This window comes from Pteronotus mesoamericanus, unplaced genomic scaffold (assembly GCF_021234165.1).
Source record: "Pteronotus mesoamericanus isolate MK-2021 breed Mesoamerican mustached bat unplaced genomic scaffold, CSHL_Meso_final scaffold_167, whole genome shotgun sequence".
Classification (NCBI taxonomy): Eukaryota; Metazoa; Chordata; class Mammalia; order Chiroptera; family Mormoopidae; genus Pteronotus; species Pteronotus mesoamericanus.
Genome location: NW_026555308.1, coordinates 15,505,800 through 15,521,689, shown reverse-complemented (window position 1 = coordinate 15,521,689; position 15,890 = coordinate 15,505,800). Strand labels below are relative to the sequence as shown.

General features: G+C 37.7%; 1 protein-coding gene across 2 annotated transcripts in view; it reads right to left on the bottom strand.

The window, feature by feature from the left end:
* Positions 1-12,319: 12,319 nt before the first annotated feature.
* The window catches only part of CRCP (CGRP receptor component), a 39,569-nt gene continuing 35,998 nt past the window's right edge, over positions 12,320-15,890 (bottom strand). For both annotated transcript variants that reach the window (XM_054589671.1, XM_054589672.1), the window contains exon 6: positions 12,320-14,269. In XM_054589671.1, the coding sequence (XP_054445646.1) occupies positions 14,120-14,269 (150 nt within the window). In that variant the 3' untranslated portion in view covers positions 12,320-14,119. The remainder of the gene's footprint in view (positions 14,270-15,890) is intronic.

Here is a 15,890-nt window from a genome sequence, read left to right as displayed (position 1 = left end):
CTCCAGAAGTTTCTTTGAAAACTTAATCCCTGCAGCCAGAAATTATGGAGACTTATCTTCTTGGCACTGGAACTCTGGGCTGGAGGGCCTGGGGTGAGTCTGGGACTCCTTGCTCCTGTAATATTCCTCCCAAGTTTTTATCCACCACATAGGGGCATGGAACCAGCTGTTCCACATTTCCATGTCTGATGGTTGTTCTATAGTTTAGTTGTAATTTTGATGTGGTTGTGCAAGGAGATGAGCCACATTTACCTATGCCTCCATCTTGACTGGAAGTCTCATTACCACAATTTTAAAAATGCGAGCAAGGCGTGCTGAGGTCTGAAACAACGTGGTCCCTTGTGAACACTCCAAACTGCTGATGGGGGCTCACTTCTGCAACTGTGTTGCATACTGAGAAGACACTGCTAAAAGTAACATCAAAATTGAGCAGACCAGAAAATAGAGACAAGAATAGAGGCAAAGGAAAAAAAGGTCTAAACCAGGTGACTTCAAGGGCTAGACAGTAAATATTTTTGGCTTATAGACTGTAGAGTACATGTTGCAATTCCTCAATTTTGCTGATTTAGCTTGAGAGAAGTTATAAAGAGTACGTTAATGAACAGGCAATGCTATGTCTCAAGAAAACTTTATTTACAAAAACTGTTGGCATTTGGTCTAATCCTTGGTCTAAATAAAAGTGTGGGAGGGCAACAGAGTCAGTAAGCCACTATATTTTTGAATATTATATGAAAACAACAAAATAGGGAACTCTGTAAAGTTAGAAAAACCATCCTTAACCACACAACTCCTTCTAAAAGTTCCAGAAAACTAATTTCATGTACAAATAAACACTAGAACATTATTGAGGTCAAATCCCACATAAAGCCGTTATTTAAAAAAAGGAGCAGGCTAATATTTCCATAACATAATGATAGCATGCCAGAAATACCTGCCCACAAAAGAACTCAAATTATGATTTTTAAAATCAGCTAAAAAAATCATTCAAAACATCAAAGACACACAGTAAATGAAATTTTTAAAACTCAGAAATGAGTAAAGAACTTAAAAGAGAAAAAAACAAAGACTAAATTAGAAGACACAATAAAATGTCTTAAGGGAAATGGAAGGAAAAGAATTTAATGGTAAGGAAATCATAGACGATCACAAAACGATTTGAATGAAAATGACAAATTGAAGAGGCAAAGAAGAGCCAATATGAAGTGTATAAATCTCTGAAGCAAGTAAACAGAATACATATAACTATCAAGAGTGTATATTTAAAAATCAAGGCATATATCTTGATATAAAATATATAAAATAAGGAAAATATATAAAATAAAAAATTTTAGAAAATGTTCTGGAATTTAAGAAAGAAATGTTTGAAATTGCACATATAGCATGTGCCCAAGAATACTTTATCCAAACAACTACTGCCAAGACATAGTCTATCTAGTAAATTTAGGCTCTCGGAAAAAAATCCTTTGGCCATCTAGGGCAAAAGAAGCAAGTGGCCATAAAAGGGAAACAATGACGATGTTGCGAGATTTTTTTAACAGCAATGCCTGATACCAAAAAAAATTAAAGAATTATATTTAAGATAGCCAAGGAAAAGAAAATGTGACCCAAGGAATTTATATCCTGCAAACTTGACTTTCCAGTAAAAAGAGCACATACTATTATCAACATGCAAGAGCCCAAGGAATATGCCTCCATGGGCTCTTAACTGAAAAATACTAAAGGACAAGTTTCAGATAACCAAAATGAAAGATAAGAACATAACATAACCCAAACTGGAGATATATATATCTGTATTCTAGCTCGATTGACTGAAAAAAGGCCTAGAAACAATGATCAATTAGTAGCAATGTCGATGTAGTCTTGAAATCAGGGCTTTTTGAAGAAATGGATGATTTCAGGGTAGGAAAGGTACAAGATGGGCACCTCTTTCTCATACCACACCTCAAAGTAACTCTCAAAGACCCCTACATTAGGACACAAGAGCCAACTTTGAAGAGGCTTTCAATGGTCAGAGAACAATTTGAACTGCATTATGGATAACTGCATAGATCGAAACTCATCAATCATGGGTTAAGTACATGAGTTATTAATGGTGCTTAAAACAAGCAAAATTTATTGGTCACCTTTGGAGGATAATTAGGAGTTAATTCATTGTCTTGAAAATTGAGAAATAAAGGGAAAGAATTTAAACATTTATCTTGTCTGCCCTACATGAACTTTACTCCTGGGTATGAGAGTAAATAAAAATTTTTAAAATTTTTTTAAAATTTCCCTGGAGCTTAAAGGGAAAGAGAGCTTCCCCCACTCCTTCCTTCTGCTTAGTTTTTGCTTTAGAAACCTGAAATTACAAATACTTTCTGTCTCTTTGAGATGAATGTAAATCATTTTAAAAGTTAAAGATTTGCCAGTTTTTCATACCAGGAATGTTTCTTCAGGCGTAAGAGCCATCTCCTCGAAATGTGAACTGTTGTGGTAAGGAATGCACACTTAAGTAATAAAACTAAAGAAACCCACAGAAGTGGTTACTATAAAGTTCACAACTGCAGATATTTTAAGTGGAAGGAATGTGACTATTATCTGAAACAAAGCAAAAGGAGAGTTTCTGGAGTGACCGGCAAAGTTCTACTTCTTTTCCTTTCCTTTTGTTTAGCCACAGTACTTACACTGTGCTAGTAAGTCTAATAATTTATTAATTAGTAAATGACAGGACAAATGTTACCTACTTATACACAATCTCATTTTAATAAACTATCATGTGCTAGGACTTAATAGGAAGGAAATCAGCCTAGACCTTACCTCACTAGAGAACATTTCTGTATTAGAATACAGTACTGAAAATTCAATAATGATTTCTAGTGGACAAGTTTTCATATTTTGACCTAATAAAAATCTTACAGCTACTGAAAGTGTTAGAAATATAAATTTGTGACTCAGTATTTCCACCTTGGAGCATGTATTCATTTGTAAAACAATTTTTTCCTTGCCCTGGCCAAGTGGTTCAGTTGGTTGGCGTGTCATCCTGAACAGCAAAAGATTTCAGGTTCAATTTAGGTCAGGGCACATAGTGGGTCCAATCCCCAGTCGGGGCATGTGTGGGAGGCAACTGATTGATGTTTCTCTCTCACATGTCCTTGGGTGAGGATTTAAAAAAAACATTTTTTTCCTCTTTTAATGATTTTTTTTTTCTTTTCACCCACTCCCCCTCCCTCCTCTCTGGCAACCATCAGCTTCTCTGTATCTATGGGTCTGTTTCTGTTTTGTTTGTTCATTTGTTTTGTTTTGTTCTTCAGATTCCACATATAAATGAAATTGTATTTGTCTTTCTCTGACTTATTTCACTTACAATAATGCCCTCTAGGTACATCCATGTTGTCCCAGATAGCAAGATTTCATTCTTTTTTATTGCTGAATAATATCCCATCATATATATACACACACACAAGTTCTGTTCAGAAAAAGTTCAGCCATTGTTAATATAATGGGAACGGCTTGCGTGATAACGATGTAACCTGGCAGCCAAGGAGAGTGGACTGGAATGAGCATGTATGAACAATGACAGCTTCACTGTACTAGTCAGTGGGGGCGGTAGATGCCAATGAGTCAACATGTGTACTGTGTGGCCATCACATTCAAAATGCCTGAGTGAGCAGAGCAATAAATCTACATCAAAATCTGCGGTAAGTTTGAATATCCCTCTGCAGAAACTATTCAGATGATTCAGAAGGCTGCAGCTATGGGCAACTTGTGACTAGCAGCTTCATTACAACAACATGCATCACATCTCGTGCAGTGTTTTAGCAAAACATCAAATCACCCAGGTGACTCAGCCTCCCTTCAGCTCAGATTTGGCACCCTACAACTTCTGGCTTTTCCCAAAACTAAAATAACCTTTGAAAGGGAAGAGATTTCAGACCATCAATGAGATTCAGGAAAATAAGCTGGGTGGCTGATGGTGACTGGGAGAACAGTGAGGTCCCAAGGTGCCTACTTTGAAGGGGACTGAGGTGTCATTGTCCTATGTACAATGTTTCCTGTATCTTATATCTTCTTCAATAAATGTCTCTATTTTTCATAGTACATGGCTAGATACTTTCTGGACAGACTACACAGACACACACATACACACCCCACACCCATACATACATATATATACATTACATTTTCTTTATCCTTTAGTCTTTCAATGGACACCTAGGTTGCTTCCAAATCTTGGCTATGGTAAATAATGCTGCAATTGACATAAGGATGCATGTATGTTTTCCAGTTAGTGGTTTTGTTTTCTTTGAATAAATATCCAATAGTGGTATTGCAGGGTAGTCCTATTTCTTGGCCTGGGGAGTAGTTATGAGGATGTTCTTTTTGTAACTCATTAAGCTATGAATAATAATGTAAATTCTCTTTATAATCCATCTCCTGTAATTTATGTTTAATGTGGGTCTTTTTGTGTCTGTGTTTTATTTTACAATTTAAAAAAGAATAAGATTATTTAAACCAAGTCCTCTAATCATTGCTTTCTCAAAATATTCTGCATGGAACTAAAACAAAAGTATCTTGCTAATAGGTTGGATGGAGGTTGGAATCAAGGGTAACTTCTAGATTTATGTAAGAGGGCAAGGTGAGAATTGCAAAAACATCTTAAGACCATGCATAGCTTACAGCTAAAAACCAACAAACTCATCTAGTTTTTAGTGAGGAGACAATACTTCAGCAGAAGATCATTAGGAAGGAGAAGGGAGGATATTAGCCAGATCTTGAGTTAGAATTTGGATACTTGAAGAAGGCATGTAGTATAAGCAGATGGCACAGGTTAGAACTGTGAACTATCTTTTTTTTGTGAAGGAAACAATTTAATTCACAAAACATTTAAATTGTTAATAAACAATTTAAATGTTGAGTGGGGGCTAACTCCCACTCAACATTTAAAACAGTTCACAGGATTGATTTATTCAACACAGATTTCTGTGAAATTCCTATTTCCTTCCTGAGTTTTCATGTTACATGCCTCTCCAAATCTGTTTCTGTAGTAAGTTTGCATCTCTCTCTCGGTACTTATTAAGTGGTATTATTAGAGCCTGCATATCATCTCTCAGTGGACTCCCAATTGCTTTTAAAAGCAGACATACTCTAAATTATCTTTGTATCTCATATGCCTAGAACCACTTTTAAAATAAAAGCTACAACAATCAATACTTTTCTAAATCTTAATTTACCTTAGTCATAATAGCAAAATACCTTTAATATTTTTCAAAGAAATACATTGCATATTAACAAATATACAAATTTTTATTTTTAATGCTGTTTAGGCAAACAGCATAGCTTATATTCTCAAAACAAATTAATCAGATTATTGAACTTCACGTTCTTAAGTAATGATTCCAATCCTTAATTCAAAGGTATATTTTATATAAGTGGTTTTCAAAGTACACCCACAGCAACATGATCCTACTTCAAAGAAAGTCTAAAGTGTGATTGGACTGGTCGTATTGGAATGGGTGCCAGTAGCCCTGCACTTTTTCCTGCTCTTGAGACTCATGAGAAGGCTTCTAAAGTTCTCTCATGGTAATTTAAGGGCTGAATAGAATGCAGTGCAAAAGTCACTAATCTTACAGAACCACAGAAAATGAAGACTCTAAATACATAATTGTTTTCTAAAAATCCTTGTTCCTTCTATTAACCAAAATAAAAATCATAATCTCTGAATTTTAGTCCATGTATTTTTGTATTCAATGTTTAATTTTCTACTGTTGTGATCTAATATTGTATGTGTACAGTTCATAACTTCAGCTGCTACTGCGAAAAAACAATGCAATAGTTTCCATTAAACTGTTAGAACCAATCAACACATTCTTGGCATTGTGGTAAGAGTAACTTTTTCTTAGTTCCAGGAGGCTCAGAGCCAGAGTAGTTATCAGCTTTAACTACACCAATATTCAGGGTTAATGTATCTGCTTTACCTTCTGCCTTCCATACCTTGGTTTTCTAAAACAATTTTTATTGGAGTAAAACATGTATAACATAATTTACCATTTTAACCATTTTTAAGCGCACAGTTCAGTGGCAGTGAGTATATTTACACTGGTGTGTAACCATCACCACTATCTCCAGAATGTTTTCACCTTCCCCAACTGAAATTCTGCACCCATGAAGCAGTAACTCCCCATTTCTCTCTCTGCCTCGCCCTTAGCACCCACCATTCTGCTTTCTGCCTCTATGAACTCGACTACTCTAAATATCTTGAATAAGTGGAATCATGTATGTCCTTTTGTGTGTTCATTTCTCTTAGCATCATTCAAGGTTCAATAATGTAGCATCTGTCAGAATTTCATTCTTTCAATCTCAATAATATTCTACTAGATGTACACAAATATCTGCTTGAGTTTTTAATTTCAATTATTTGGAGTATATACCCAAAAGTGGAATTGCGAGATCATAAAATAATTCTATGTTTAGCCTTTGAGGAACTACCATGCTATTTTCCACAGTGAATGCACCATTTTACATTCCCACAAACAATGCACAAGGATTCTAAGTTCTCCACGTTCTAAGCAACACTTGTTACTTTCTGTGTTATTTTATAATAGACATTCTAATGGGTGTGGATCTCATAGTGGTTTTGGTTTGCATTTCCCTAATGACTAGTAATGTTCAGCATCTTTTCCCAAGTGTATGGTACATTCGTGTGTCTTTGGAGAAATATCTATTCAAAGTCTTTTGCCCATTTTTGAATTAGGTAGATTTTTTTGTCTTCTTGTTGAGTTGTAGGCATTCTTAATATATAAAGAATTCTTGGAGTTCATTCTACCCTGACTTCCATTGTCTTGGTTCATAAACTAATTATTTTACTCCTAGATTAGTTCAATAATCGGGGAGCTCAACTTGCTGCTTGCCTTCCGCCTCCCCGCCCCTCCCGCTGATGCATGCTTCACACTGCAACTAGAGTGATCTATGATATAAGCTATATCCCCTTACCAAAGAGCTAAGTCTATTCCAATTTTCCTTTCCAGTCTCATGTTCTATTACTTCCCACCATCCCAACATGTACATGTATCCTACTGTTCGTATGCATACACCCCATGACAGGATGCTAGCCCCAGGGTATCACTGCTCATGACCATGGAAATAAGTCAGGGTAATTGTGGTGATTGCTCATGTCACCCTAAATAAAGAGGTAAACTGAGGTAAAAATAGTTCCCAGTTCCATTTTTTCCTTTTATTACTTTAGAACAAGTTCGAAGATAGTCTTGATGCAATATTTGTTTATTCCAGAACATATTTATAACAAAATCATTGTAGGAGCTCTAAAAAATAATTATTGCTTATCAGATGTATAATTTGCAAATATTTTCTCGCATTCTGTTGGTTGCCTTTTCATTCTCTTGCTAGTGTCTTTTGGTGCATGAAAGTTTTAAACTATGATGATGGTCAATTTACCTATTTTTTCTTTTGTTGACTGTGCATATACAAGAAATCATTGCCAAATCCAATGTCATGCCGCTTTCCCTCTACTTTGACAGTTTTAGCTCTCACATTTAGGGCTTTGACCCATTCTGAGTTAAGGTGTAAGGTAAGGGTCTACTTTCATTCTTTTGCATCTGGATATCTAGTTTTCCCAGATCCATTTATTGAAGACTGTCCACACCATAAAAAACAAACAATCTAATTTAAAAAATCGGCAGAGGATCTGAAGAGACACTTCTCCAAGAGGACATATAGATGGTCAATAGAAGTATGAAAAGATGCTCAACATCACTAATCATCAGGGAAATACAAATTAAAACCACAATGAGATACCACCTCACACCTGTCAGAATGACTGTCGTCAATAAATTAACAAAGAACAAGTGCTGGGGAGGATGTGGAGGAAGGTAAACCCTTGTATACTGTTAGTGGGATTATAAATTAGTGTAGCCACTGTACAAAACAGTATGGAGATTCCTCAAAAAATTAAAAACAGCTGCCATACATTCCAGCATTTCTACTTCTGGGTATTTATCTGAAGAAAACAAAAACACTAATTTGAAAAGATATATGCATGCTTACATTCATTGCATCATTATTAGTAACAGCCAAGATGTGGAAGCAATCTAAATGTCCACCAATAGAATGGATAAAGATGATGTAGCATATATACACAATGGAACACTACACAGCAATAAAAAAATGGAATCTTGCCATTTGGAACATGGTTGGACCTAAAGGATATTATGCTAAGTAAAATAAGTCAGAGAAAGACAAGTACCATGTGATTTCACTTATATATGGAATTTTTTAAAATCCAAAAGAATAAACAAAATAAAAGCAGACATATTGATATAAAGAAATTGATGGTTGTCAAAGGCAGGAGAGAGTAATGGGAATAACAAAATGGTAGAGGGACAAAAAATAATACAGTGACAATAAGAAGGAAAAAATATATTGCAGAGACAGAAACAAATCCGCAGATTTCTAAAAGGTTGAATGTACGATCATGAAAAAATTTATTTTAAAATACTTTTTAAAAATAAGTAAATAGAATACAATTTTGTACTTAAAAATCATCAGTGAATCCTAAGAATGCTAAAGGGAAAAAGCAAAAGGAGAACAAATCTGAAGGACAGATATTACATGATTTCAAGACAATTCAAGGCTACAATAATCAAGAGTGAGATAGGGCCCAGAAATAGACCCACTCAAAGATGATCAATTCATCTTTAACAAAAGTCAAAAGCAACTGAATGAAGAAAGGATAGTCTTTTCAACAAATGGTGGAGGAAGAACCAGATATTTACAATATTCACATGTAAAAAAAGAACATAACACCTTCTGCAAACATTAACTCAAAATGATCATAGAACTAAATGTAAAATGTAAATCTCTAGAACTCCAAAAGATACCAGAGGAGAAAATCTAGGTGATCTTGGGCTTCATGATAACTTTTTAGGTACATTAAAAGAATGATCCATGAAAAAAATGTATATGTTAGTGGTTGCCAGAGGCTCTGAAGAAATGGGAATGGAAGCAACTGCTCTCCATTTTGGGGATGATTGAAAACATTCTGGAATTCGGCAGTGGTAATGGTTGTACAACCTTGCGATTATACTCAAAACCACTGAATCGTATATTTTTAAAAGGGTAAATTTATGGTATATTAGTTATATCTTTATTTTTATAAAATATAAAAGGATCTCTAGGCAGTTTTGCTTCTTTTTCTTTTGTTCATTGTGTAATTAAATAATGTTCCTAATTTTTTTTAGGGTATGTGATTCAGTTCTTCATTTACTGAGAAGTAATCAATTGACATGAATGGTGTTAAATTGGTTTCAGGGTAGAAAAAAGACTTGGTGAAAAATATACTGGAGCATTAATTTATTCACCTCTGACTAAAGTATTGATAGAAGCTCTTGATACACAATGGTTGATTAGGTAAATGGAACCCATTATTTTATAAATGAGTCCTGAATCAATGGGAAGTCACCTGAGGTGGCAGTGGGCCATACTCTAACATAAGCAAAAAGAGGCAAGTTATATATGAGGGAGGACCCAAAGAAAAACCAGTATTTATTTATTAAAAAATTGTGTATTTATTCTTTCACATTTCAACTTCAGTCACCTTCAAAGTTTTTTTCACCACTCAAAGGTTTTTGAACTCGTTGATTTTGATGCCTTTTAGTGCTCATGCCGTTTCTTGTTTCAACTCTTCCACACTGGCAAAATGTTTCCCTTTGAGGACTTTTTTTCATCTGGGGGAAACAAAAAAAAAGTCACTCTGGCAAGATTGGGTGAATAGGGAGAGTGGGGCATGGGGGTCATGCTGTTTTTGGTCAAAAAGTCCTGCACACCCAGCAAGGTGCACTCATAATCACTCATCATCAAACGGTCAAGTGCATTAAATCTTCACAAAAAAACTCCTTGAAGCTGAACACAGCCTCTCACACCACCACCAGCTGGTACACTGATACATATAGGTTCCTAGAACACTCACCTAGCAGGGAAGCCTGCACTGCAAGGGGCCCACCCTCCAGTAGATAATTCTGGAGTTTTGGGGGTTCCCCCTTGAATCTGGGTAAAATCTAACTTGAGTCAATTAAAAAAAAAAAAAAAAAGCTCAGTAGTACCCTCCTGACAGCTAACTAAAAAGTCCCTGTTAGAAACCAGAACTTTACACACACACACCGCTCCCCCCGCCCCCCCAAAAAAGAATTGACAGCCTACAAAAGTCGTGTAACAAAGACCTGTAGACCTAAAAATCTATCTAGTCAGTCTTTGAACCAGATGCTGGCGTTAGCTCTCAAAGCCTCACCTTCATATGCTTGTTAAACAATGACCTTTGAGGCTCAAAGTTTTTCTGAAAGGGTTTACTGGGACAAATGCTGGCCAGAAAAAGCTCCAGTTCCTGGGGCATGAAATCTAAATCTAAACCACCAGCTGCAGGGCCAGGTGAAGACAAACATGTCCACTGTCCTGGGGTTGACAGGGCTCTTTTGTACAGTAAGTGTAGGGAAGAAAAAGTTGTTTTGAAAGAATTTACATTGGCTATAGATAAGGGGGGTTGGGAGGTAAATCAGAGTTCTGGGTTAGGTGCACTGTCCATAAAAAGAAGAACTTGCTGCTTTTGGATTGGTTGTGGGCAACAGCCTGGAAAGTTCAAGCATAAACAAGATGTGGTGGCATGTGGTGGTTGTCCATTTCCTCAAGAGCTAAAGGATGGCCTGGAAGTTGATTCAAAATTTAAACATACATTTCAAACCAGAGGGAAACCGAGTCTGGGACTCATACTGCCTGTCATCACTCAGCCAAACAGCAGAGACAGGGATTGGATTAAAATTGTGCTTTTATTAATATCAGAGGCTAGCAGTCTGAGAAGCAGTGGGTTAAAACCCTAACATCCACCTTACCTTGAACTTTTAGAAGCAAGTTTACATAAGGGAAATGTGGGAATTTGGGAGGGGGGAATTCCTAGGGAGAGCACTGACGTGCAGACATACTGTTCCTCTTTGGAGCTGGAAATGACAGGGGAGTCATGCAGCTTCCTTCCAAATTGGCTCCTTTTGTTCTGGTGTTATCGCTCCATTTGCGTTAGCATTCCTCTCTTCCCAGGTCACCTGTGGTTTATGATCAGAGAGGCTACGTATTCTCTGGTTAGGGAGGAGAGCTATAAACCATTTGTTCTTAAGTGTCCTTGGTTAGAGGAGATAACGTCTTGCAAGTCACCAGTTGGCTCAAAATTGTTTGAGCTGTTTGGCCTTGTTTAATTGTCTGTTGTTTTTTTTTCTTGTCTCAGTTTCTCCATTCCACTTGCCTAAGAATCCTCCTAGCTTCTTACTCTCCTGTCACACATTCAGGAATAAGAACAGTCATTGCTGGTTTTGGCCCTTGGCTCTATTTACTGATTACCCTTGCTTCTCTCAGGCCCATTCTTTTGTCCTGGCGTTTAATTAGGACGTCTCAAGATTTCTCTCGTGCAGTGCTGCAGGTACCAGGTTCCCTCAGTGCTGACTCTCCTCCTGGGACCGAACTGTGCTTCAGCCTCCATGTTTGGGACAAAATTTAACTGTCGACTATACATACAGTAACTTTTACAGAGGCCTAAAACAACATGCAAATGAACATGCTGATACTGAGAGATCTGATCAAATCACTGGGGAGAAGCAGAAAGGAGCCACTGGAGTTTGCAAAGGCAATGGTAAATAGTCTAGGATGAGTTTGGCTGAGAAGCTGAAAGCCTTCAGAGCGCATGGAATTATGGGCAAGATTTGAAATAAAAGAAGGCCTTTCTCTGCCTGTCTTCCTCAAGGATGCCTGGATGATCATGCTGCAGCTGCCTTTATTTCCCAATGGGTGGTATTTTGTATGGGAATGAACTCCAGGCATAGCCTAGCGTCAAGCTGGCCTGGCAGAGGGTCGCAGGGTTCTTCTTCTTTAGGTGTTCTAAAGGGGAAAAGCTCTGAGACAGACGCCTGCCATTCTTCCAAAAGTGTGTAGCTTTTGTATCTTATGTTGTTTTAGTTTGTTAACTAACCCTATAGAAATAAGGCAATTAAAAATTAATGGAGAAATGCTAGAACTCAGCTGTTAAGAGTTTAGTCTTAACTGATAGGCCTAAGTGACTAATTCACCTGGAAAGCTCTTATTCCGAAATTGTGAAGCTTTTGAATAAAGACTCCTTCCCTTTGTCACCAAACCTGTGCTTCTAGAGTTCTGCCTGTATGTGGAGGCAGGCAGCAGGACCCCAATTGCTGTTCGGTAAAAATAGATCTTTTCTTTTTAAAGAATAAAACAATCACGTAGTCAAAAACTGAAACCATATAGAAGGATATTAAATTAAAAACTCCTGGTTGAGTTTCTTGTATAAATTATGACTTTTTATTTCCAAAATGTTTATTATTAATGTGATAGGAATATTATACAAAATGTTTCTGATGAGAGCTGAGTATTGCAGAGCCTGTGTGGTTTAATCAGAAACTGAGGCTACATTCAGATCCCAAATATGAAAACAAAGTCTTCCTGAATTCCAACACAAAATTTAGATCTACGTAGACAGTTTTTTTAAAAAATCACATTTTAAACTTTAAGTCAGGATTTCATTTGATTTCTTCTATCCATAGAAAAACAAATTCTTCAAACACTTAAAAAATAACAGAATTTGGCAGTCACCTGGAAACAATTTATTATTAAGTTGATTAAGCCCTAAACCCATCAAGTAAAAAAGTCTCACACACTCAGGGTTAAGATGAAACAATAATACACAGGCATATGTATGCTTTGACTAACAAATAAATCAACAGCCCCTGGTAAAACTTCTAATACTCAAGAAAGATTCACAATTAAATGTCCTATAATTTTAATGTTGCCAGTAAGCAGATTTCCCTTGATCCTTAGGTGATAAGACTGACATAATTACAACTGGAAGTGGGGAGGAGGTAAAGAAAACGAAAACCTGGAAATCACAAGGGAGTGGGAAGTAACCCAATTAATAGGAGCATTGAAAGTACGTAATCTTTCAACAAAACGAGTGCCAATTTGGAAAATTAATGTCTATAGGCATTTTCTTCCTCAAATAGGGAGCCAAGTGAATGAGAGAAACTAGACCTTTTTTCAATGTTCCTAGGACCAAAGGCAACCACATATCTGGAGCTACTAAACTCTCCAATGCTTGAATATTAACAAGCTCTTCACATGGTAATTATCCTAATATTTTAAATTTTAAAAACCTGAAACAACTCTGTAACAGCCAACAATTCAAATTTTATTAATCACCCTCTAGTTCTTACATATTCTATGAAAATGGGTACCTAATTGTGCCCTTTATAAAGATGTAAATAATTTACCTATTGTGCAAACAAAGCTCACCTGGTCTTAACAGGAGGCACCTACCCAGGGCAAGAAACTGAGGGTAGTCAGAAAGACAACCAACACTACATTTCTGTTGCTAGTCATTCAGTTTGAAAGGCCTCTTTCCAAGTGGCATGAGCTGTGCCCAGACATTAAAGACTAAAATGTAAGCCTGTAGACAGAGTCCACGCCATCAGAGGAAAAGGGCCTTTAGACCTGAGGACGGTTGGCCAGACCTGTTCTTGTCTTACCTTTGCTGTTTTTGAGGAAAAGGTTCCTCTAACGTGAGCCAAATTCGGTGCCTCATTTAAGCCAGAGATGCTCTGGGAGTTTTTAGCCAGCTCACTGCATTCTCATAATTCACTTTTTATCCCAACAGCACTCTGCTCCTGCTTAGGAAGCTCCTAGGGAAGTAGATGAAACTAATTAGTAGGACACAGCTGGTCAAAGGCAACGCAAGCATTTTACCAGCTGTGTATGAAAGACTTTCCCACACCTGTGGCAAAGGCCATAGAAGAAATATTTCTATCACAGGGGGTTCACAGTCATTGTCCTCTTTGACTCTGTCCTCCTTCCTTTAGTTCTCTGCCATGACAATCTCAGCCAGTCCTCACCATGTTTCTTTTCCTGGAGGCAAAGTATTTCTCTTTAGCTTATTTTTGAGAAAGGTTTATTTTTTGTGATTTACCCAACTGATCATGAAAACAGGTCTGTTGGGGTGGAGGGTAAAATTAAACAATCTTCTATGTCTGGAAAATGGCTGCTGGGCCTTCCAACTTCATGAGACGCTTGGACCAGCTGTACTCTTCTATGCTGAGTCCTCTTCATCCATTGTCACATCACAGTTGGTGTTTTTCTGCTGCTCGGCGTCTGGCCCCGCAGGCAGGATGCTTGTGACAGTGTGGAGAAGCGCTTCGATCTGCTCCTCTGTGAGCCGTTCTTCACTCTCTTCCACCATCTGCAGGAGAGAAAAGCCTCCAGGGGTCACAAATGAGCCTCGTAGTGTGGGCCACCCCACGTTGGTCCCAGTCCCAGTCCCAGTCCCGTCCCGGTCCCAGCCCAGCCTCTTAGTACAGAGCTCAGGGCCTGGCTCCTGAGCCACCTCTGGTCACCAGGTCCTCCCCATGTTTGCTCCACAGGAGAGAGGAGCTAGCTCAAATTTCAGGATAATCCAGTGCGACAGCTCAAAATGGGTCAGGGAAAAAAGAGTTGCAGGTTAGCGTTTTTCTTTAAAGAAGAAAACCCTAACATTTCCATCCCTATATACACATGTGAATATGTTGTATATGCAAAGAAAATTCACCTCTGGGGAGTGAAATGATGCTTTATGTACTTGTGTATTTCACAACGAGCTCATCTGCAACCTATAAATTGTACCAACAACTCATCTGATGATTGCCCACTATGTGCCAAATATTCTTTTTTCTATATCCCTCATTAGGAAATCCTCATTTCCTAATCCTACCCTCCCCGCCCCACTAATAACAGCTCCTTAGGGAGATTATGCGCCTGGTACTGCACCTTACACTTCATATCCATGATTTGTTTTACTCGGCACAACAATCCTAGCAAAGGGAAAAAACTAGAAGTCAGGCCCACCCAACTCTAACACACATCATTTGGCCTTAGTCACCTCCTGAGAATGCAGCACAGGAGTCTGATGAGTGACAGCTGGAAAGCAACTGCACACTGCCTCACCAAAGGTCTACTTAATGCCTGGTTTCTGACATGGTCCTGGAAATGTGAACACACAGTTGATATCCACAGTCATAAGCCAGTTTTCTAAGCTTCACCTCCAATTCTGAATATGTTAATGAATACAAACATAATACAGTCAACCCTCCTTTTAAAAGTACACAGGCAGTCGAATTGTTTCACCTGATTCACTTTGGGGCATTAGCTGTCTATTACAGTTTTTTCAGCTATAGGTGTCCAGTGTCCTATTCTATGGTATTTCCCACAGCAATCTCTTACAGCTGGCAACTAAGACCCAAAGGAATTCTAGAAATAAATCCCAGCAGATTTAAGTAAAGAAAGATGACAAGCTAGGCTTACAATCCTGAAATCAGTCTACTGCCTTGCTTTACAAATAATAGTACAGAAACTAAAGAAGTCAGATGACACATCCAAGGTCATACTGCAAACTCCTGACAAAACATTGGTCTCTTCATTTATCTTAGTCCAAAAATGTTGCCACAACTAGAGTGTAATCCTTGGTGTTCCATGGTGGGGAAGATCTTGAGTGAACCAATGAAGCTACTTCCCATGATGCTGTGAAAGAAAATGTCCATTTTCTAAAAATTCAAAGGCTCAATAAAGTATAACTTCTCTACTGAAGAAGAAACAATCCCCCAAAGCCCTTTTTTAAAATCAGACATGCAAAAGTAGGTCTGTAAAAGGCAGCATTCTAACAGACTCCCTCCAAAGAATGAAGAGGAAGGAGGGATATAACCAATCTGATTTAACCCTGAAAAAACATGATCTTCATTTGAGAGAAGAACGTCTCCAAGTTTATGAATAACTGGCATATGCAACTGATGACGAACTGTTCCCTGCCTCAGGAAAGAGGGTGAAGGAGA